Raw genomic sequence first — 23,121 nt, 5'->3', positions numbered from 1 at the left:
AATAAATTTAAGTGTTACAATGTTCGTTGTACTCGTGTTGTGCTTACATTTTGTTGCCATTGTCCTCCGTTTCTATTTCGTAGACGTTCTGGGAGAGGCTAAAAATTAAAATATACATGTATATATAGTATCACGTCTTTAACCCTAACGAGGTAGACAGAACCAAGAGATGCGTAAATCGAAGATTTTAATCGAAATTGGTTCAATTGTTTTTAAGCTACAATGCTGAAGACAGTGACAATATGATATTGAAAAACTCACCTGGCTTTGGTCGCCCGTTGGAGGTGATGCTCTCACGCTAGGTGGGCCACCCTTGTTCGGTGGGCCATCGCCTTCACCTACATATTCACCCTGAAAATTGATTAACTTTAAAAAATGTTACATAAATTGATATTTATAAAATTGTTACTGTTGATAGATGTCACATCCCTATGTGATATAGACAATAATTATTAGAAGATGGCGTCGGCAGAACAATATAATTAATAATTAAATGTGTACTTAGAATACCAAAGCAAATAAAGATAACTATACCAATCGTACAAAAAGTGTATTTATTACAATGGGAACAGAGGAGGGGCCCGGGGCAACACAACCAAACAGGTACTAAGCCCATCTGGCATGAGTTTCATTCGGCATTTCTTTTCAGCAGTGGTCGTTCCGGAATGCTATTAGTTTGTAGATTTGGTAGATACCGTTTAATTTAGAATATGACGTGAAAAAGTGCCTGTGAAGGCCTGTTTTCTGAATAAATTGATTTGATTTTGATTATGATCCGAATTCTAATAACCAAACTACATAATGCTAACCTAATTAGTTTTGATAAAATCAGGTAACTATTTCTCAGTTTTAATTTAAAAACAGACGAATGTTTTGTATCAAAAGTATCAAGAGTAGAATTTAAGAAACAGAAAAAGAAAAATGGGATTTCATTTTAATACAATTATAACACGTGTCACAGTAATTTAATCAACAATATAACTATATTTTTAAGTTAATCTCGATAGAGAATTAATACTGGTCAACTTGATTACTTTTAGTTCCCTCCTATATCGAGATATCAACGAAAATATTCACGGCACATAATCAAAGCCAGTTTTAATGTCCCCATAGTGGGGACACTGGCATTTCTTATGAATGGATAAGAAGGATTTAGCCCTTTGTGTCCACAGTTCGCAGAATCACTCCTCATCATTACGAAATGATGAGGAGTGATTCTCGACGACGTAAAAGTGATAACTTCTTTAGCGGCGTTGTGCACTTTTTGTGATGGGTAAAAAAATGTTAAACTCGCGTCAGGACACGTGACCCTGATCGAAAATTCGTAAGATGTCAAAAATGCACAACGTTAATATTCAAGTTTTCACTTCTGTCGGCGCTCCCGGAGTGCAACCCGATTTTTTTTCATATCTCAAGCTTCTTTATTATCATGACAATTCTTACCTAACCTAAATTATGTCAAGCAGAACTGAATATACCGATTACTTTAATTCAAGCTTGTCTAGATTGTGAGAAACCGAAACTGCTTTCAATGAAGAAAAAATATTTGGAACGCATTGTTGAAACTCAAATTATACTTACAGAATCATAATCATAATAATCTGATCCCGGCTGCTTCCTAGCAACCGGTTTGCCCTGTAATAGAGAAAAATAATGTTTGTACAAAGCACATATAATTTCTAATTAAAAACAATTATACAAAAAATATTTAAATAACATAAAAATTACAAATAAAAAAACCTCCTCAAACGCGCCGCATCGAGGCAACTTGCCCAGTATGCTGGCAGCATTTCCTCGCTGTACTGCTAATTATTGTATTAACTTGTTTGTACAAAAAAGAGCTTCTCTCTCTCGTTGTCACGTGTTTACGGTCGCGGGGACACGATGTCTTGGGACAATGTAATCATTACATAGTGTAAAACAAAGTCGCTTCTGTCGCTGTCTGTCGGTTATAAGTATGGTTTTACCCGAGCGAAGCCAGGACGGGCCACTAATCCTTACACATTATAAAATAACGGGTTCTAGTTCATAATATCGGCAGTCAGTACATCGACTGTCGCTACATCGACAACACACCATCGACAGGCACCACCAGGGGGCTTACTATCATCTCTTAACGTGTTAACTGAGTTGCATTGGAATCGTTCTTTAAAAGTTGATGGTAGGCCTACTGTTCTCTTAGCTAACTAAACGGTTTACATAATAGGTACAATACGAACCCTGTCGGGTATTTGCATAGAAAAATATGGAACGGCAGACGGATTTATTATAAAATTTAAATTTCAAAAGTTACTTATATGCGGATGCAATTTCTATTATTAATAAATTATGTCACATCATAATAATATTATATATAGTAAACGATAAAAAATACGTCAATAATAAGTTAAGTAAATTACATAGTTAATAAATATTTAAATAATAAGTCAAGAAAAATAATAATTGGTAATAAAAATATCAATATTGAATGTCCAATCCATATAATAAACGTCAAAATTATAGTTCATTATCCTTTAAAAAAAATTAAATTATTGATAAATTACCTGATAATCTGAGGGTGCTCCTGGCTTAATGTCCATGGGAAGAGGTGGTTTGTTATTAATGGATCCCGGCTAAAATACATATTTTACATGTAAGCATTTATTTTTAACCACCGACGCAAAAAGAGGGGTGTTATAAGTTTGCCCGGTAAGTGTCAGAGAGAGTTCAGAGAGTGTCAGTAGACGGACAGTGTTCTGTCTGTGTACGTGACACCGTAGCTCATCAACGGGTGTACCTATTTCAATACGGTTTCTTTATATGATAGCTAATTTTTACGCGGTGGTTCTTAGATTCTTAGATCAAAATCGGTTCAGCCGTTCAAAAGTTGTAGCGAAATGAATATTGAAAGTCGGGGTTTTATTAATCAGTGTTACAAATAAATTTGTTATACCATGTACTATACCAACCGAGCAAAGCCGGGACGGGCAGCTAGTAATAAATTGTATAATTTTCAACTTCTATAATGTACTTACGGGCATGCCATTTGCTGACGCATGTCTATCGATAGGGTGTAACTAAAACAAAACAATAATAATTATTATAAAAATTACATTTGTACACTTGTACGGATGTTAAAAGCGGCGGTGGTGCAATGGTTAAGACGCCTGTGAACCGAAATGTCCGAATTTCGAATCCTAGTCCTCCCGTGGGAATTTTGAGATAAAATATAGCGTATAGTAACCTTAGATAATGTAACTTAATAATGGTGAAAGAATTTTTGAAATCGTTTCGCTAGTTTCAGAGATTACCCGCCACAAACATACAAAGTCACAAACAATAACCTCTTTATAATAATAGTATGTATAGATAATTACCGGATTTCCTGAACCCAGTCCACCGGGCGGCCCAGCACCACCCAACTGAAATCAATTAATTTTTTTTTACGTTAATGTTATTATTTAAAAAAAAAAACAATAGCACACTGACACTGAATCGTAGCAAGAAGCAATTTCGATTTTTCAAACGAAACTAAAAAAGTTTTTTATAAAAATATAATTCTTGACACAAGCCTTTATAGTTATCGGAGAGATATTGTTGCATTCAACGCGTGACAAAAAAAACATGTCGGTGCAAACCGTTGAGGAGTTCCCTCGTCGGGAACCGACGCTGGATCTATCAGTTCATACTTATATGAATGCATAAATATGCAATCTGAAGTGACGTGAAAATTTCAAGTCTGTAAGAAAAGTAGGTAAAACTGAAGCCAAACTATTAAAATAGACAACTTTTTTTGTATGGACACATCAACCAGATTGAGTTAGCCCCAGGTTAAGATCAAGACTGGGTTTTATGGGATACCAACTCAACGGTTCAACATTTTATGACGTATATAAATATAGATGAATATCCAGACCCGTGTCAATCTCAAAAAATAATTTTCCATATTGACATGACCGGGGATCGAACCCGGGACCTAGTGGACTAGACCTAATTTACTAGTGTAATTATGTACTAGCTAAAGGACTTAATACCACAGAGTATACAATACTTCCAGTACGTATAATTATATTAAACATTATCAACTTTTTATATGTACTTACCTTAGGAACAGGAGCGTAGTGAGCAGCAATTTCTGAAGAATCCTGAGAAATATATTATACATTTCTTATTGATAAATATATAAGGACATATCATACAGATTGAGACTTGTGTTATGGGATATTCAACTCAACGATACTATATTCTATAACCTAAACTTAAATAGATAAATGTCCAAGACCCAGGTCAACCTGAAAAGGATCTTTTTCCATCTTGACCTGACCGGGAATCGAACCCTCCAGTGTCCAATCCGGCGTGGTGACCATTAAGCCACAGATGTTGTCAAATTAATTGTGAAGGTCGATGGCATAGTTATTCGTTCGGCCTACGAGAATGACAGTTAAGGCACTTTTGCAATGGTCGGTTATTAGATTCAGATTATGGGATATCAAACGCAAAACCTCCTAAACATTACTTGGGTACTACACACTTTTTTACAAGCAACTTTTATTCTACAACTTTTCGTGATTCGTAGTTGTTTTTTTTTTTCATTTAAAATAATACAATCTAATTTGCAATTCTACACATCTTAAATCTATGTAATTGCCAAGCAACACGAGACAGAACAGTAGCGTTATGTAGCGGAATCGAACATAGAGTTAACGATTTATAGAAATGACATTAAAACTAAGAAAAGGAAAATGTTTGTATTTATTACGTTTAGATAAATCGTAATCGTCGTCGTTCTACGACATAAATCGTAGAACAAAAGTTGTTAGTCTCTATTTACCTTATGCGCCTTTGGAAAGTTATGCGTTAGATACCAGTAACCCCGTTATGATGTTCATTACGGAACTTATTAGATGATGGATGGAATTAAAAAAACTTTGAGCTAAAAAATAGATAATTATATTCTTGCTTGTTAACACCAATTGGTAGATAAGAATGTCAGGATAACAATATGAAAAACTAGATTAGAAGTGCGCGCGCAGGAATCAAATTTAAATTATCGTGTTCATAGGTCGAAAAAAAATAAAACTTAAATTCAGTTATAAGTTATAGTTACAATATTAGAAATATTGGGCCCTTTATAGATTCATTTCTACAGAGTCTGGATTCGGTTGAGGTATACATAGGTATATAATTTGGCACACAATCTCACAACAAAATTTTTTACATAATCCTAACTAATAATATAAATTCGAAAGTAAGTTTGTTTGTGACCTCTTCACGCTCGATCTACTGAACCAATCTTCTTGAAATTTTGCATACATATAGTTTTAAGTATGGAGAAGGACATAAGGTACCTATCATCCGGGAAAATTAACACGGGCGAAGCCGCGGGCAAAAGCTGTTATGAAGTAAGAGAAATTACCTCAAATCCTTTGTTGTCGGGAAACTGAAAAAACTTGGGCATTATAATAATTATATTATACATAACAATATTACAAATTAATTTGAAATAATCGCCGCGGACGGAGCCGCAACTAACAGCTAGTTAATATATATTTATAGCGAAGAACAGATGTAACAAGATGTATTTCTATGGCCGCTTTAACAACAAATAAATACTAAAAAAACAGAATAAAACAAATATTTTTAACGTTTTCTACAAAAACGATAAGATAAAAATCATTCATCGAGAATTAAAGAAATCATAATTTCAAAAATTCTAAGTGCGCGAAACGAACTCGCACACAAAGGGTTCCGTCTCTCCGGTTTTTTACCACCAATGCCTTCAAACTGCAGAGCGTCTTTTTAAACTTGAAATAAATAGTATTTTACCTCCATATCCTCAAATTTCTTGAGCTGGAACAAATTAAAACTAAAAGCATTAATTAACATTATTGATCAATTACATGACATTATTGATTAATTGTGCCATGCGAGCGGAGCGGATGCGGAGCGGTGGTGGTGTAATGGTTAAGACCCCCGCCTGTGGATCGAAAGGTCCCAGGTTCGAATCTTACTCGTGCCACATTTGTTTGTATACCAATCTGACTCGTATATAGGTAGTAGTTTTCATCGACCACCAATTGCTTCCGATGAAGGAAAAATATCGTGAGGAAACCTGCACACTTGTTGATTATTAACTTGTGTGTGAAATGGAGAAGGCAATGACAAACCACTCCATTAATAATGCCAAGAAATTGTTACGTGTGTTTCTTTCCATGTAATGACCACGACCCTCAGTCATGAGGAATACGGTTACGAAGAAGAAGACTCATTAATTGACCAACATTATTGATTAATAAATTAACATTGCCGATTAAATAGTATTATGGTATAATTACATCAAAATCATCCCAATATGCGTCCATCTGAAACGAAAAATAAACATATATCCTATATGAAGTCGTTTAAAAAGCAAAGTTATTGTTTTCAGAATAATAATAACCTTTTTAGGGTTCAGTACACTGGAAAAATCCTCATGGACACCTGAGACGGGGGTCCATTGACGAATAGTGATAGGTACTATATTAAATTTTATGGGCCAAGGGTTTTCTTACCCCTCTTGAAACTTGTCCCTTCATTTTTAAATAAACAACACGGACTAAGAGATTGCGTTTTTTACAACGGCCATTAAAACGCTGTGATTCATTTACAATTCTCAACACGAACCAATATCCTTACAATCGATTTGTGGAGGTCAGTTTGTTAAATACAAACTATAATATCGGAACGACCGCTGAAGAAAAGAAACACTAAAATAAACTCATTTAACAGTAAGTATTTGGTCTCACACAGAAGGCTATGATTAAAAGACATAATCTATACTATTATTATAAAGAGGTAAGCGTTTGTGAGTTTGTGTTTGAGGCGGGTAGGTAATCTCCGAAACTACCGAACCGATTCCATTTCAAAAATTATTTCACCGTCAGAAAGGTACATTATCCAAGATTGCTGTAGGCTCAAAACACCCAAGGGAGCGAATAAAAACATAAAGAATAAATTAAAAATATTTTTCAGTGATGTATCAATCTGTTAACAGAAACAACTCACACTTATCTACCTTGACGCAGTAGCATCTCGTTCCGATGCGTTATAAAAAGCATAACCTACCTTACATTTTAAATACTAAAAACATAAGACGTGACGTGTGCCTGCAGTATGAATGGTATAATCTTAGGTATTGTCTTAAGTATGTAAGCGAATATAAGTATGTATGTATAAACCTGTTAAGGCTTTTTGTAGATTATTTTTGTATGTAGTTTAAGTGTGATTATGAATTAATTAATAAAATAGATAATAATGAAAATCGTTTGTACAATGATTATTACTCACCCTTCTCGTGTCCTATAAATAGTTGTGTAATTAAATTTATTATTAAAGTAAAATAAACAAGAAATGTTTTACCATCTCCATTAAATTCATTGAGAAAACAGGTGACCAAAATGTTGGCATATATCGAGGCCAGAGTTTAAGCATTGCCATTCAACGTGGCAATGCTGTCAGCCTTCTGGGCAGGCTACCTCAGGGTAACGAATTGCAGAGACTGGCATTTTTGTAAATTTATATATGTACCCAAATAATTATTATCCTTATTTTTTTAACCAATTTGTTTCTATTGGTTTAAATTTCTTTTCTTTTAGTTGTAGTATAATGTAAAAAAATATTATATTAAGATTGTTGTGTAATTACTTTCATAAATAAATTTACCAAAAAATAGATGGACAATAAAAAGCCAAAAACAATAAACATTAAAAATATATATTTATTTAATATACTAACAACTTCTTAACCCAATCTATTTCCGAGATCGTACGCAAGTGACGCAGACGCGGCGTCACCGTCGCTGCAAACAGCAATGTGGCCTATCTGTTACTGCAATAGTTCCTCATATTATCACGGGCCTTATTTCGTGGTACCGTATCTCTAAATAATAAAATGTTGCTTTAAAAAATCCAAGCTTTTAATTCGATATTATATATACAGAGAGCTTACCAAGTCAGTAGAATTTTTGCGAGCTTCACTGAATGGAAACTTTACACATGTAACAAAAAATACACAATAAAAAATCATTTAACGAGTGGTTGTCTCGGGGCTTGGGGCACACGATCCACACCACCCAAAATCGAACACGTTAAGTTAAAAACTTCTAAAACATATAAAGAAGCAATTTACCTTTACGAAGAATTTTTTGGTTATTAAAACTTTCTTAAGTGTCTTCTGGTTCTCTTAATTCTCTTATTTGTTTGGTTTACTGTTTGAATTCGGTTGTTAAAATAATATTTGTGTAATAAAATCTAATTTACACAACGTACTTATTTAACTACTTTGTATACAATGTAACTATGTCTCGAGCTGAATCTTGCAACTCAATTTTGAAACAGATATCTTCAACTGATTTAGCTAAAATTTTGTGTACACGCGTTTAGTTTGGATGACAATGCATTAATATGATATTCATGACCTTATGGTGCCACCCAGGAACGGATCCAAACGTGGGGACTCCTCAACGGTTTACTGACAAGTTTTTTTTTGTCACACATTGAATGCAATAAGATATCTCTGCCAACAATAAAAGATTGTGTCAAAAATTTATTTTTTGTAATAAAACTTATTAATCTGTCTGTACAGCGTTTGATTTGCAGATTACAGAAAAATGTGTAACTTACAATCATTCATAAGGTCACATACTCTTAATAAACTATTACGCTTACCAAATTAGTAGAATTGTCGCCGGCGTCACTGAGTGAAAACTAACACATACGTAACAAAAATAAATACTTGAAATAAAATTTTCCAAAGTTTTCGTTTTACATCGATTTAGAATATAGACTGCTTACCAGATCGGTGAAGTTTTTGCCAGATTTTCTGTATGAGAACTGTTACATGTAACAAAAAACATGATCGAATTTTAGTTAATTTATTTAGTTAATACCTATTTAATTTTAATTAATAATATTTATCACTTTTTGTTTTTAATTTAACTTACTTTTTTATTATTATTACAATGTTATCTAAATATACGAGTTAATAATATTATTTATTACCTATGTTTATTTTTATAAATAAGGATTATATAGATAATGTTTCACATTCTAAACCCTAAAAAGAAATTACTTTTGCAAAATCTTTAACTAGCTAGTGTAGTACTATAACGCTTTGTACACTCGTGAAAATTGAATATTTTTTCCTTCTAAATTTCATTTAATTATACTTACATGATAACATATCAATACAATTGTCTAAATTCTCAATAATACCAATATTATTAGAGTGTACAATTAACTTACTTTAATTCTATCCTTTTCATCCTGAAATATTACAAAATATTTTATGATTTATGATTCCGCAGATAACATAAACGTAGGAGGAAGGAACACAGGAGTAAGGAATGGGAACAGAGGCTAAGCTCTAAAAGGAGCGTCGAAAAGTGTACCTATTTATTATGGTTGGCAAAGAAGTTTTAAATAAAATTAACAAAACATTTATCTGGGGGCACGGCAGCGGCTCCCCAAGTCGAGCGAAAAAGCGGCACGGACGTTCTATCTTTCACGAAACAGTGTGGATAAACCATGAAGCCTGAATTTTGAGCATTACATTTACACCTCCCAATAATTATTTACAATTTATAAAATCTATTTATACTATATCCAGTACTCAAGACTGCGTAACGCGTGCAGTTTTTAAGGTCTCAAAAGGAAAAACCTTGTAAAATCACTGATGTCTGTCTAAAATCAGACTGTCTATCTGTCCGATCTTCACAGCTAGTTTGCTTCGAAACAGGTGAACTATTCATTCATATACTGTGTGAACGAAAATGAATCTGAACGAATGAATCTGTGACCTAAAGATGGCCTAATAACTTAAATAAAATTTTATTTCGGGAAAAACGATAATCGATCCAGTTGAAGTCATTATAGCACGATTGGAGACTAGCTCAAGAGTTAATACGGTAGAATAATACCTACTATATTTACTTTTCTGAATATTACCACTCTCTGAGCATTTTCCCGATTTCTTACTCGACCGTTGAATGTCGGAACCTAGGGTCCGCTAAAATTATTGCTATTCATAATATTTTTTCATTAATTACCTGCTCTATTCTGATAGCCCTCAGCCACGCCTGAAAATAGCATTATTAAACAAGAAATTAATTTAAGTTCCGCTGAAAACTCGGGAGATTTCGAAAATGTTCAAAGAAATAATTTGAACAAATTTCTATTATATATAAATAATCATGCAGACAACCAAGGTGATTTGCCAGAGGTAAACGTACTTACCTCGATCGAACTCGTTCGTTCATTCTTATTACTTTTAATTATCTATGTAGGTAATACAAATGATAATCTTACCGCAATTCTATTCAATCTGCCTTGCCACTGAAATTCAGACTCATCATCAAAATCAAACGAGAATCAACTCAAAAAATACCCAGCTCGAACAGTAAAAGGACATTATCAGAATGTTTGAAATATACCTAACAACTTAAAATATTTATATAAATGTTACTAATCAATCTGTGACTCAATACTATTTTCTTTTTTTTTTAACGGATACCATTTTTATTAAATAAAAATGTCAAAAAATTTTTTACTCAATCATGAAAAATTGTTTTAAATACGATATACAAGTAGGTACAATATTACTTACGTCTGGGTGATTTATAATTTTTTCCTGTAAACAAATTAATACACTACATAAAGTCGATCATACACGTCTGGTTAGGCTGATGAGCGGAAGATTTAATCACTCTTTCATTAAGATGAGATTGTTTTCCCGGTTTCATCCCAATCTTCACTTCGCTCGATCATCGGCATCTCTAGTTGTCAGACCATTGGCACGCATATCATCCTTGACGACATCAAGCCAGCATATCTTTGGTTTGCCTTCTGCCAGGGCCGGGCGGGAGCGACTTAGCCAGACATTTGTTCCCTACGTAATTTGCCGGTCTACGCAAGACGTGGCCGTACGAGTAATTCAATACTTACCCTGTCCGTGCGGTCCCTGTACTCTTGCCACTGAAGACAAATTGACAATATTAAATAGGTAATGTTTACTAAACTGCATAAAATCGGCATGTATACGTATTATTCAAAATACAAACAATGCTCTTTTCATTCTAAATTAATTCAAATAATCTGATATCGCAATAAAATCAAATCAAATCAAAAATATTTATTTGTAAATACAGGTATTCATGATAAAAAGGAACATTTAAAAGTGCTCTGTATTCTGCCACAGCGGCGTACAAATATAAAAGAAAAAATGCAATTTAACAGGAACTATTTAAAAACTACTATCTCTAGAAGAAGATTCAAAACTTCACAACGTAGGTATGTACCTGTCTATACAATATCTGCTTATATATTTTTTAAATCGTTATAATATAACAGTGACATATTATGTCATTGAATGTAGAATGTGTGGTACAGACAAACAAATAAATATTTTTATCTATCTATGTATATCTTCTATCTACACATATAATAAAACTGCAATTGGGCTATGTTAGTTCGCGCAAAACGTATAAACTACTGGGTAGAATTTGATCTAGTTTTCACAGTTCTATATCGGATGGTCTAACTTACAATCTGATATTTGGATTGAGATGTTTTTAGTGTGAAGATAGATTTTTGGACTTGAGAGTGGCATAGACAAATTTGTGCCGCGAGGGGAATCGCGGACAATAGCCAATGGGGGTATATTTCGCATAGCACAGCACATATGGCAGTACGAACACAAACCACCGTTGCCATAGTGCAATATAATTTAGTTTTTGTTTTATTTTAGAAAACTTTTACTGTCACTTTCAATGTCAAAATGCGCTGTTTAAGCCGTATTTTACTGCTGCCCTCTGGCGTGATAACTTGATGGTAATATTCAAATTCCGTATTTAAAAAAAAAAGAAACTCACTTTTCCCGTCCTTGCTAAAGTCTCATTCTGAAAAAATATTAATACAAATAAATTATGTTTGTGTACGTACTGAAAGAGTATGGAGCTATCCTATTTTAGGGCAGGAGCACTATCTAAATAAGAAATATTTTTTTTTCCATAAAATCCTTTTTGACCATAGCTTTTAATCTCTTTAGAGAGATCTTGTTTAATTGAACGCGTGACAACGAAAATTAGGTCCGTGCACCCGTTGCGAAGTTCCCTAGTTGGGAGCCGATCCTGGGTACACCATCAGGTCTTGCTCATCATATTTAATAAAGCATCTTTCAGCTCACAGTAAAGCCACGTGGAAATTTTCAATTGTGTAGGCCAAATAGAAGTTATATAGCAGTTTTAATTAGCAAGACTTTATTGACAGACAGTCCGACAGACGGGACAGGACACCTTAGGGTGAGTTGCACCAGTCACTTTGACGTTCACTTTAATCTGCACGCCACCGAAGTTTAGACAAGATGACGTTTTTCTGCGCAGGTTAACGTCAAAGATGAACTGGTGCAAGCTATTCTTGGTGAAACAATTAAAATTACATACTATATGTTCAAATTCGTATGCATTATCCGTATTCTTTGGAGCTTCGTTTCTGGCAACCGGTTTTCTTGGGCCCATCATAAAATCTTGTCGCTGTAAAAAAAAAAAAACATTTCTTTTTTAATTATGTTTAAATTATTTTGTGGCACAAATTATCGAAGCGGTCGAGTGGAGTGAGTGTTGTGTGATTTTGCTATTTGCATCTCACCATCGAGTCGATTCTAAGTGAGACGCGTCGAACCAATTGTGACGCAACGACAACCACAAGGCAATGTGATTGGTTCGCTGCACAACTTATTATAAATGCGAAAGTAAGTTTGTTACCGCTTCACGCGTTATCTAATCAATCTACCTTCTTGAAATTTCACATAATAATATGTATAATTAAGAGTATGGAGAAGGACATAGGTTAACTTTCATCCCGGAAAAACACTTGTCCCGCGGGATTTGCGAAAAACCTGTATTTTATTGTACGTGGCGCTAAATGCTAACAAAATAAACTTTATTTTTATAATATAACTTTATTTCTCCCTCGAAGCGGGGTGGTGCAGCAATAAATGAGGTAATTCTCTAAAGTTGAATATCATATTACTTGTATAAGACAAACTTAAGGTAATCTTCAAACATTTTTTGATAATTTATAATGACAATTATTAATATTCTTCTGATATTAAATATTTATAAAATGTATACAATAAAGTCATGTTACAAAATGTAAAAAGAATATAACTTTATTATATATTACAACTTTATTGTTAGCATTTAGCATATAACAACTATATACAAATACTATATTATATACATACAATATATATACAATTATACAATATTATATATATACAATACTAGTTAGTATTATAAGTAAAGTACTAAAGTTTGTTTGTTACCTCTTCACGCTCAGTCTACTCAAACAATCATCTTAAAATTTTGCATACATGCGTAGTTTGAGGTATAGATAAACACATAGAATAACTTTTTAATCCCGGAAAACTAACTGTTCTCGTGGAAAATTCACGTGGGCGAAGCCGCGGGCAAAGGCTAGTTTAAAATATAAAATAAAACTCAGTATCTACGAAAAAGGAAAAAACCTATCATTGTTTCCACTAGAAAGATGGAAAAGTCCTTAAAATTCTTATTACGAGTATACTTATGGGTTTTAATACTTTTAATATGAAGCTTACCACTGCTTTAACAATATCATAGTCGTATTTAGCCACACCTTTCTGAAAAATATAAATAAAATATCAGAAACAATGTATGATTGGCCAAATGAGTTATACATAGTGAATGTAAGTAAAAAATTTAACATATATAGCTTAAAATAATGATTTAAACAAATTGAGCAAGCAGCTTTATAACGACAGACTAGAATAAAGAAACGAAGACGAAGACTAGAAATAAGAAATATAGAAGAGAAGTAAAACTTAGAGAAGTGCAAATAAAATCTTAATCCTAACTAATATTATAAATGTGAAATTAAATTTGTTTGTTACCTCTTCACGCTCTGTCTACTCAACCAATCTTCTTGAAATTTTACATATATGTAGTTTGAAGTATGTAATTTTGCATAGGGACTTTAATCCCGGAAAATTTACGCGTGCGATGCCGCGGGCATTGGCTATAATGATACAATAAAAATGCTAACACATTAAACTTATGTTAAATCTTTAGATTTGAAGCCTATAATTTTTATTAATAATATTATTGTAACAAAATAAGCACACAGAGTAATATTACTCGTATATTAATATATGTAAGTTATATGTACGTAGAACGGCGGACTTATCCCATGTAGGGATCTGTTAGTGTCAACCGTAATGCTGACTCCGCACTGTCATCGAACGCCGACGCGAATGCGTGGAACATTGCGTTGCATATTTTATATGATTGCTTTTATTTACCGCAATTAAAAACCACCAAGTATTCCCTCAATAAGCATGACATAATTAATGTTATCAAATTGTATATCTAAATAAAAAGTATGATATTTTAAAAGATAAAAGTTAAAATTTCCTTACCGTATGATAGAATGGATTCTAAAAAAAAAGAAAATCATTGGGTTTTTTTTTTAACTACATAAATTACAACGTATAAGCTATTTATATAATTATTATTGGTATATATATGCCTTCACGTCACTTTTTAGCTAACATTCAGATAGTATTTTTTTAAGCCAGGCTTCGCGGCGATGAGAGAGAGATTACAAAATGTGAAAATGTGTTTGTTTGTCATTTTTCACGTCATCAATATACACAAATAGAGTGAGGTATCTGTACAAATGTCCTTTATACCACGATCTTCTGATTTTCCCTGAGCCATGAAACTTCAACGCCCAGTGTTCGCTTTTCTTCTTGTTCTTCTCCACTTACCTCAGTGTTCGATAGCCTTATTTGTCAGAACATTGGCATACATATTGCCCGTGAAGTGAGGATATAATAGTACTCACTGGGGTAGTAACAGCTTTCGTATGGTATGACGGTGTGGTCGTGAATTTTAGACTGTCATTGTATTGCTTGCTTAGCTGTAAAAATAAAAATTTTTTTTAAAACATCATTTTTGTGAGAAGCTTTTACTAACGTAAGAGAAATCTTGTTGCAATACGTGGCAAAAAAATCATGATCACGAAATAATGTTTTCGTCAAGGAGTTCCCTCGTTGGGAGCCCCATACTGGGAGCACCATAAGGCCATGCGATACTGAAGGGACGACGTGGGAAATTTCAACTCTGCAGGACAAGCGGAAGAGAGACATCAAAACAAATGAAAGTAAATAAAAGCCTGTAAAAATTACAAGGAACTAGTTAGGTATTCACAGACAGATCACAATCGAAAAAGTTTAATCGAACACATGGATCGATCGGACTTTATCGATCGTGAAAATCCTTATAAAACCTTCAAGATTTTGAGAAAGTTGGAGAAATTCCGGCACTCGGTCTGCACCACCAACCAATTTGTTTTTCGATTGCATAAGAAAGAAAGGTCCCAGATTCGAATCCTACTCGTGCCACATGAGTTTGATCAATCTGATTCAATCTGACTCATGTATACTAGTTTTCATCGACCACCACTTGCTTCCGATGAAGGAAAACATCGTGAGGTCTGCACACTGGTTGATTATTAACTTGTGTGTGAAATGGAGAAGGCAAACCACTGCATTACTAATGCCAAGAAAGTTATTATGTGTGTTTAATTCCACGTAATGACCACGACCCTCGGCCATGAGGAATACGACTGTGAAGAAGTAGTGTCGACAAGTCGACTACATGATGAAGTAAATACATTCTGAAGACATCAGAACATCACTTACATAGTACCTGACTCGAGTCGTTCTTTGATTAAATTTTGGATTCAGGAACGGTGGAGTCCAACTTTTTGGTATGAGCGCTTTCTGAAAAAAAAAAAGTGACGTCAGCGACAAAACTCCATGCAGGCAAAATAAAAATAAATAATAATAAATATATAAATATATTAGGACAAATCACACAGATTGTGCTAGCCCCAAAGTAAGTTCGAGACTTGTGTTATGGGATACTAACTCAACGATACTATATTTTATAACAAATACATATATAGATAAACATCCAAGACCCGGGCCAATCAGTAAAAGATCATTTTCCATCATGACCCGACCGGGGATCGAACCCGGGACCTCTCGGTTCAGTCGCTAGAACCTTACCACTGCGCCACCGAGGTCGTCAAAAATCTGTATCTGTAATCTATAAAGCATTCAACAAAAGTTTTAAACTAATATCCAATACAGTGTAATGACAGTGTACATAACATAACATAATTATTGAAAAGGCAAGCATATCAGAATAATTGAATAAGTATAATAAATAAAGTTCATGATAATCACATATCTAATGCTACAGTTAATGATTAATTAAACTGTGAAACTTTTGAGTTAAAACTATGCAGATCAGCGTTACGATCTTACAGCTCATAAAAAATGTGTTGGTCCAGTGGTTACGACCTGTCAATCGAAAGGTCCCAGGTTCGAATCCTATTTGACGACCTATGTAGCCTATGTAATGGTTATCTGTAATCAGACTCCAACCGTAGTTGGAAGTCCCGGATTCGATCCCCGGTCGGGTTAAGATGGAAAATGATCATTACAGATTGACCTGGAACTTGGACATTTATATACTATACATTACAGCATGACTAACTCAAAAATCATAGGTAAATTATTCATCAATTTATGCATACTAAAATACCATTAGTAAGTACTAGAAATCCCTGACTCTCATTTAAAATGTGTGTTACTTAGGTTTCAGATTTTATTCAAATCGCCGAAAGACATCTGAACTAATAATAAATTCCTGACTAGATGATAAGAGTACTTGTGTGTGCCATCAAATAAATAAGACACTTAAGTATTAAGCATTAAAATGTTATTTACTTACGAACGAAAGGTCGTAAAAACCGGGCAACGTTCACATAGATACGTTATCTTGTAAACAAATAATGTTATTCACAACACAATCGCCAGTATTGTTTCGTTTGCCGGAGAAATCGTACGTGAAAATGTCTCGGAAAGTATTCGTTGTTGGAGTGGGAATGACGAATTTCGTCAAACCAGGCGCAGGAGGGGATTATCCAGAATACGGCAAAAGGGCTGTCGAAAATGCTTTAGCTGACGCAGGAATCAAATACGATGTGGTACAGCAAGCTGTGTGTGGATATGCCTCAGGCGATTCGACCTCTGGACAAAGAGTTTTATACCAAATTGGCATGACTGGAATTCCTATATACAACGTCAATAATAATTGCTCCACTGGATCTACTGCTCTGTTTATCGCTAAACAACTAATTGAAGCTGGTATTATTGATGTCGCTTTGGTGTTGGGATTCGAAAAGATGGCGCCTGGTGCCCTTGGAGGCGGCATGTTCAAAGACCGCGAGAGTCCTTTAGCGAACCATGTCCGCAAAATGTCGGAAATGGCCGAAATAGTGAAAAGTCCAATAACGGTACAATATTTCGGCAACGCCGGCCTTGAACACATGAAGAAATACGGCACAACTGAAGTTCATTTCGCTAAAATTGCAGCTAAAAATCATAGGCACGGTATGAGAAATCCAAGGGCTCAAAGTAAAAGGGAGTATAGTGTTGAGGAAGTACTTAATTCAAGGAAGATTTATGGTCCGCTGACTAAACTGATGTGTTGTCCGACCAGTGATGGCGCGGGCGCAGCTATTCTAATGTCAGAATCTGCTGTGATACAATTCGGATTACAGAGGAAGGCAATCGAAATTATCGGCATGGAAATGGCTACTGACACAGCTGATCTGTTTACGGATAACAGTCTTATGAAAGTTGCTGGCTCGCAAATGACTGCTATAGCAGCTAAGAGGTTATATGAAAAGACTGGAATATCTCCAATGGACGTTAACGTAGTGGAGCTTCACGATTGTTTTGCGACCAATGAACTGATTACATATGAAGGTTTACAATTATGTGGAGTAGGTCAAGCGGGGAAATTTGTTGACGCTGGAGACAATACATATGGAGGAAGGGTCGTGGTGAATCCAAGTGGTGGTTTGATTGCTAAAGGGCATCCATTGGGAGCCACAGGGTTGGCTCAATGTGCTGAACTGGTTTGGCAATTGCGTGGAGAAGCTGGCACAAGACAAGTGAGTATCACTACATAACTACATAGTATAAAAATAAAAGTCGCTTCCCGCTGTCTGTCTATGTTTGTTCATATGAAAACTTTATCAACAAGCTTTATACTTGTATTATAATAACCAGTTGTTCGCCGTGAACGTGAACAAAAACAATTCAACCGATTTTGTTGCTTCCCTAAGTTAAAAATTCTATTGACAGATCCTATATATACCTTTTAAATCTCATCAAAATCAGACCAACAACGGTTCGAAAGTTATCGCATTACAAACATACATACAAAAAATGTATTTTTGCCCTTAGTTGATTTGTTGAATTAAGTACTTGTTTTTTCTCACTAAATGTAAAAATCATGATATTTTTTTTATTTGTCAGTTTTATGCAATACTTCATCTTGTCAGAAATGTTAAGCATGCTGTGTGCACTTGTTTCTTGGTGTTTTAACTAGCGAATGAATCCTTGAAATGTATTATAACATGTAATTGTAAAACTATTTTGAGTGACAATAAAATAAAAACAAAACCACGCTACAGATTTTTTTGATGGGGGTTTTTCTAACAGATAGTATGATTTCTTAGGCGTATAATTTCTTGTGGTTTATCCGAACAAAGTCTCTAGACTTTGCCCGGGCCCTTAATTAGATATGTAACGATATGCTTGCGTATTTACTGGATAAATCGTGATAAATTCCTATAATATTTTAATGTCAACAATCATTTTTATCATAACTTTAACTCTGAGAGATTACAACAACTAAAGTGCAAATAGAAATGTTATCTCGTATGCCACTGTTATCAGTTATCATACAGATAATTCTATAAACATCAGACACTTTCATAATAACATCTTATATTTTGTGTTGTTGATTTGATACCTGAATTTGAATTACATTACTTTCACTCAGAATTTATATAAAACTAGCTGCCCTCCGGAGCTTCACTCCCGTGGGAATTTCGGGATAAAAATGTACCCTGTGTTATTCCGGGTTATATTCTACCCGTGTACCAAATTTCACAATCCGTCCAGTAGATTTTGTGTGAAAGAGTAACAAACAATACACATATATGTACATCCTCACCGACTACTGCATTGATAATATTAGTAGGAAACCAGAAATCACACTATCTATTCGTGAAAACCGTACAAAAATCCGTCCGGTAGTTTTTCAGTTTATCGCGTTTTTATACAGACAGACAGACAGACGCTGCATTTATAATATTAGTAGGAAACCAGAAATCACACTATCTATTCGTGAAAACCGTACAAAAATCCGTCCTGTAGTTTTTCAGTTTATCGCGTTTTTAGACAGACAGACAGACAGACAGACAGACGCGAATGGGGCACTTCTGGCTATAGTGCTAGCGTGGGCGGGCTAGCTAGGCGGCCCGTTCCGTCTTCGTTCATGGTTAAACTAAATTAAACACCTAAGCCAATCTCTGAAATCAGACTATTTATTGAAAAAACCCGCATCAAAATCCATTTGGTAGTTTTGAAGATCCAAGTATACATTTGGAATGACAGACGGCGGGAAGCAACTTTGTTTTATACTATATAGTGATTAGTGATTATAATATACAGAACACTATCACATTTTCTTTTTTATTTAATTCGCAGGTGAAAAACGCTAAAATAGCGCTCCAACACAACCTGGGTTTAGGAGGAGCGGTGGTCGTGACATTATACAAGAAGGGCTTCACCGACAGGTCGAAACTATAACCGGATTAAACCAGATCCGCCCGGTGTTATCTGGATAAAAGCGGATCGGGAGAGTTTTGATATTAGTTTTATCGGGCAAAGTTGGAAGGTATTGTGGATAGATATTGTGCTACATTTTATAATATTGAGTAAATTGTAGGTATATTTATTTGTAAGTACCATCGTGCATTTATTGTAATTATAAAAAATGCATATCTGGCGTTTGATATTTTTGACTGATATAATATTATAATTGTGAAATAGTATAATATAAAAAATCAATAAAATTTTATTTTTATTCTATTAAGTAATATTTTTCTTATTGAATTGTCGTCGGAAAGTTAATGAATATTCCGAAACAATGATGTTTGGAGAGAACAAAACCACCTGATCGAAGGTAGGTTATAAATTCAAAAAGTATTTTTTAATTTGATCCGATTTCCAAACGGCCAGCGTCATTGTCCATCCATTTAATCACAGATTTATATATTACCTGTGCATTTACACAATGTCATTTTAATGTCATTGATCCATACTTTTCTACGCTATTATGGTTATATTAATATCCCTCCAATAAAACAATCATACCCTCAACGTTTCATTCGACGAATCCGTCGAATTTTCTTCCGCCAAAACCAAAGCACAACAAAACAAGAGCCACCTTATCATTTCGATCGACTATTTTCAAAGAAAATTGCCTTTTTAAATGCAATTCGTAGCGAATGTGTTTAATTATTTTTTATGGCCGAATGGTAGGCACTGATAAGTAATCTCTTGCTTATTAATCCGCATAAATATGGCGGACTTTTCATAGTCAAGTGTCAAATTAGGTGTATTGGACTGGTATTTTTCGAAATTACATGTGTGTTTTTAGTTGGTGAAATTAGATTTATGTATTTGGGCACAAAATGGCCCACACACACGCACACTGGACCCAGCAGCGTTCAAAATTGGAAAGTTATGAAAATATATTTTTTATTTCATGTTTTAAGATACATGTTCTGTGACGAGACAGTCGGAACCAACACTTACCGCTTTATTAATACAAATTTAGTTCTCTGTTTAGGCTTGGAGTAGTTTTTCTTTTCAATATTTGATATTGAAAGAACGAGACAACACAAAGAAAAAATATTCCGCGGATAATAAGAGAATAACGTTTTTACTAAAGGGTTAGATTACTAAATACTTTTAGATTAATAGTATTCTAAATTCTGTGGAAAAACTCATAGTATTTTCTTCCATGACATGACGGTAATTAATTTAAAAAAAAACAGCTAACTCTTATCGACACAGATAATAAGGAAAAAGTGAAATAAAAAAAAATAAAATCAAACGTTGTCAATATTCAACCAGTGTAATTAAATTTTAGGTTTAAAGAACTTCATTCTCATAAAGACACATAGCCACTCACATGAGAATTAATTTTAAAATACTATTAAATGTTTAAAACATATTTAAAAAGAAGATCACATTGTTGCGTAAATAACAGCACAGTAATTTTAACTAGGACTAAAATAATAATAAAGAGAAAAAACTGAACCGATTGCTGTGCATTCTAACCAATTAGATAAATATAGCTTTAAATTATATCTATTCATATTTATATTTTTATATGTATTATATTTATAACACACTAGCAGCTCGTTTTCATTGAGCCAGTTTCGTTTTAAAAGCACCAAGAGGTTGGATATTTTTTATGTCTGACGGTAGCCTATTACAAATCTAAAAAACGGTAATAAAAAAAAACAGATTAAATTCAAATATCAGTCAAATCAAACTTCTGCGCTCCTTTCTGTGTTTGTGTGTGCTTTGTGTCCGTCGGACTTTTTTTTTCAATGTACGTAAATAAGTATTTGAATCAAAATTAATAAATACAATAAATACACATTTAAAACGTGTTTCGTCATCGTTTGTATGTTTCTTTTACAACATTCTCTATAGTGTGTACCATTTCTACATCGAGGCATCTACAATACAAATGTCGGCTACTGTCGCGGACCAATACGCCAAAATCGGCGGATTCGGCGTACATTGCTGGTTTTTCATTACGGTCAATAAAAGCACTCATATAAACCACACAATGTATATGCATTTGCGTCGGCATCTGTCCAAGTTCGGCGGTAGTGTGGAAAATGTCACTAGGTATAGCCCTGTCGTCGGTCATAAAATATGTTGTAAAACTGTAAAATTTATGACGCGAAAAAAACGCCAGTTTCCGTTTAAATCGGTTTTATTGTGACTAGTTATTTTCATAGCGATTTTATGTACAGTTTAGTGTGTATCAATGGTTATGTGATATACATATATCCGAGATAAATTCGCGACGCGCCGTAATATCACGCGAATAAGAGAGTCTACTTATAGCTTTTATTATCCTTAGAGAGAACTTGTTTCATTCAACGCGTGGCAAAAAATCATGTCTGCATTAAACTGTTGAGGAGTTCTCTAGTTGGAAGCCGACCCGAAGTTGGTCTAAAGCCACGTGTTTCATAAACTAAACATAAATTGAGGAATTCCCTTGACCGGAAACTGACCTGAGATGAGACGAAGAAAAGGAATGGAGATATAATTAATTATGTTTTAAAGAAAAAAAATATCATTTTATATTTAAAAAATATTGTTTAAACGTCACAGCCATTTTGTCTTAGTACTTAAAATCCGCCATATTACGAAACGGAGTCATTTTGTAATGTTTCTAAACACTAGTTCGTAATTTTAAAACTAAGTTTTTATAATGAAGCAAAACTTACAGTTTGTACGAACGAATGCACACAGAATGAGACCTGAAACAATACAATCGTGACCTATTTATGATTTAAATTTAAAATAAATATTCCTTTTTTAAAAACACATGAAAAATAAAAATGCTGGACGGTATTTCTAATCTGAAATTACTTTTCTTTTCTGTGTCATTTTTTAAAACTGCATACCTTATATCGACACACCACCTGTGTTTAGCTCGCGATCAATTCTTTTGTGCAAAAAAAAATGTAGATTAAAAGCAATTTCCATCGAGGAAAGATGGAGAGAAAATATAATTACCTGCGCTATTATGCATTAGAGAAGTTGTGCCGTGAACCGTGAACATGGTGTTTTTTATTACAAACTTTTGCCTCATTTTAAATTATTAGAAAAATATTTAAAATGATAGTTACAAGGTCAGATAATTGTAAAAAAATATGTATAATCTAGATTAAATAGATATATTTGGGATCATTACGGTAATACGTAGACCGTAACAATGCAGCTGGATCAATATAGGTACGAAAGAAAAACAAAGCGAACATTTTCTTTTATTAAGAAGTCATCACTATAAACGTAATATTTAATGTAGGTACTTAGCTGTCGAAC

The 23,121-nt window shown here is 34.0% G+C and overlaps 3 protein-coding genes across 5 annotated transcripts in view; 1 reads left to right on the top strand and 2 right to left on the bottom strand.

The window, feature by feature from the left end:
• The window catches only part of LOC128681128 (uncharacterized), a 42,507-nt gene extending 35,979 nt beyond the window's left edge, over positions 1-6,528 (bottom strand). The window contains exons 1-10 of one of the 2 annotated variants that reach the window (XR_008405937.2): positions 6,315-6,528; positions 5,806-5,829; positions 5,396-5,419; positions 4,083-4,124; positions 3,357-3,401; positions 3,015-3,056; positions 2,544-2,612; positions 1,582-1,635; positions 262-351; positions 48-98 (exon numbers count right to left, since the gene is read on the bottom strand). Coding sequence is in view for 1 of the 2 variants with exons in the window: in XM_053764764.2 (XP_053620739.1) it covers positions 48-98; positions 262-351; positions 1,582-1,635; positions 2,544-2,612; positions 3,015-3,056; positions 3,357-3,401; positions 4,083-4,124; positions 5,396-5,419; positions 5,806-5,829; positions 6,315-6,341 (468 nt within the window). In the remaining variant the exon portion in view is untranslated. The remainder of the gene's footprint in view (positions 1-47; positions 99-261; positions 352-1,581; positions 1,636-2,543; positions 2,613-3,014; positions 3,057-3,356; positions 3,402-4,082; positions 4,125-5,395; positions 5,420-5,805; positions 5,830-6,314) is intronic. The other variant, XM_053764764.2, reaches the window with a different exon arrangement.
• A 66-nt stretch (positions 6,529-6,594) lies between these two features.
• On the bottom strand, positions 6,595-21,058 carry LOC128681130 (uncharacterized). Of its 2 annotated transcripts, XM_053764766.2 has the most exons (16): positions 20,359-21,055; positions 15,757-15,837; positions 14,898-14,972; positions 14,470-14,487; positions 13,633-13,674; positions 12,455-12,544; positions 11,885-11,911; positions 10,959-10,988; positions 10,621-10,644; positions 10,323-10,349; positions 10,064-10,093; positions 9,261-9,281; positions 8,811-8,849; positions 8,685-8,723; positions 7,966-8,004; positions 6,600-7,317 (listed from the first exon to the last, which is right to left on the bottom strand). In XM_053764766.2, exons 1-16 carry the CDS (start codon positions 20,437-20,439, stop codon positions 7,255-7,257), a joined length of 726 nt encoding a protein of 241 aa, XP_053620741.1. In that variant the 5' UTR covers positions 20,440-21,055; the 3' UTR covers positions 6,600-7,254. The 2 variants fall into 2 exon arrangements, with proteins under 2 accessions (XP_053620743.1, XP_053620741.1); XM_053764768.2 differs by lacking the exon at positions 14,470-14,487 and having other exon boundaries at positions 6,595-7,317; positions 20,359-21,058.
• Positions 16,951-20,077, top strand: LOC128681129 (sterol carrier protein 2-like). The gene is made up of 2 exons (XM_053764765.2): positions 16,951-18,083; positions 19,690-20,077. The coding sequence occupies exons 1-2, from the start codon at positions 16,977-16,979 to the stop codon at positions 19,789-19,791; spliced, it is 1,209 nt and encodes a 402-aa protein (XP_053620740.1). The 5' UTR covers positions 16,951-16,976; the 3' UTR covers positions 19,792-20,077.
• Positions 21,059-23,121: the final 2,063 nt, after the last annotated feature.

Source organism: Plodia interpunctella, chromosome 26 (genome assembly GCF_027563975.2).
Source record: "Plodia interpunctella isolate USDA-ARS_2022_Savannah chromosome 26, ilPloInte3.2, whole genome shotgun sequence".
NCBI lineage: Eukaryota > Metazoa > Arthropoda > Insecta > Lepidoptera > Pyralidae > Plodia > Plodia interpunctella.
This window is presented reverse-complemented; position numbering and strand designations above follow the sequence as displayed.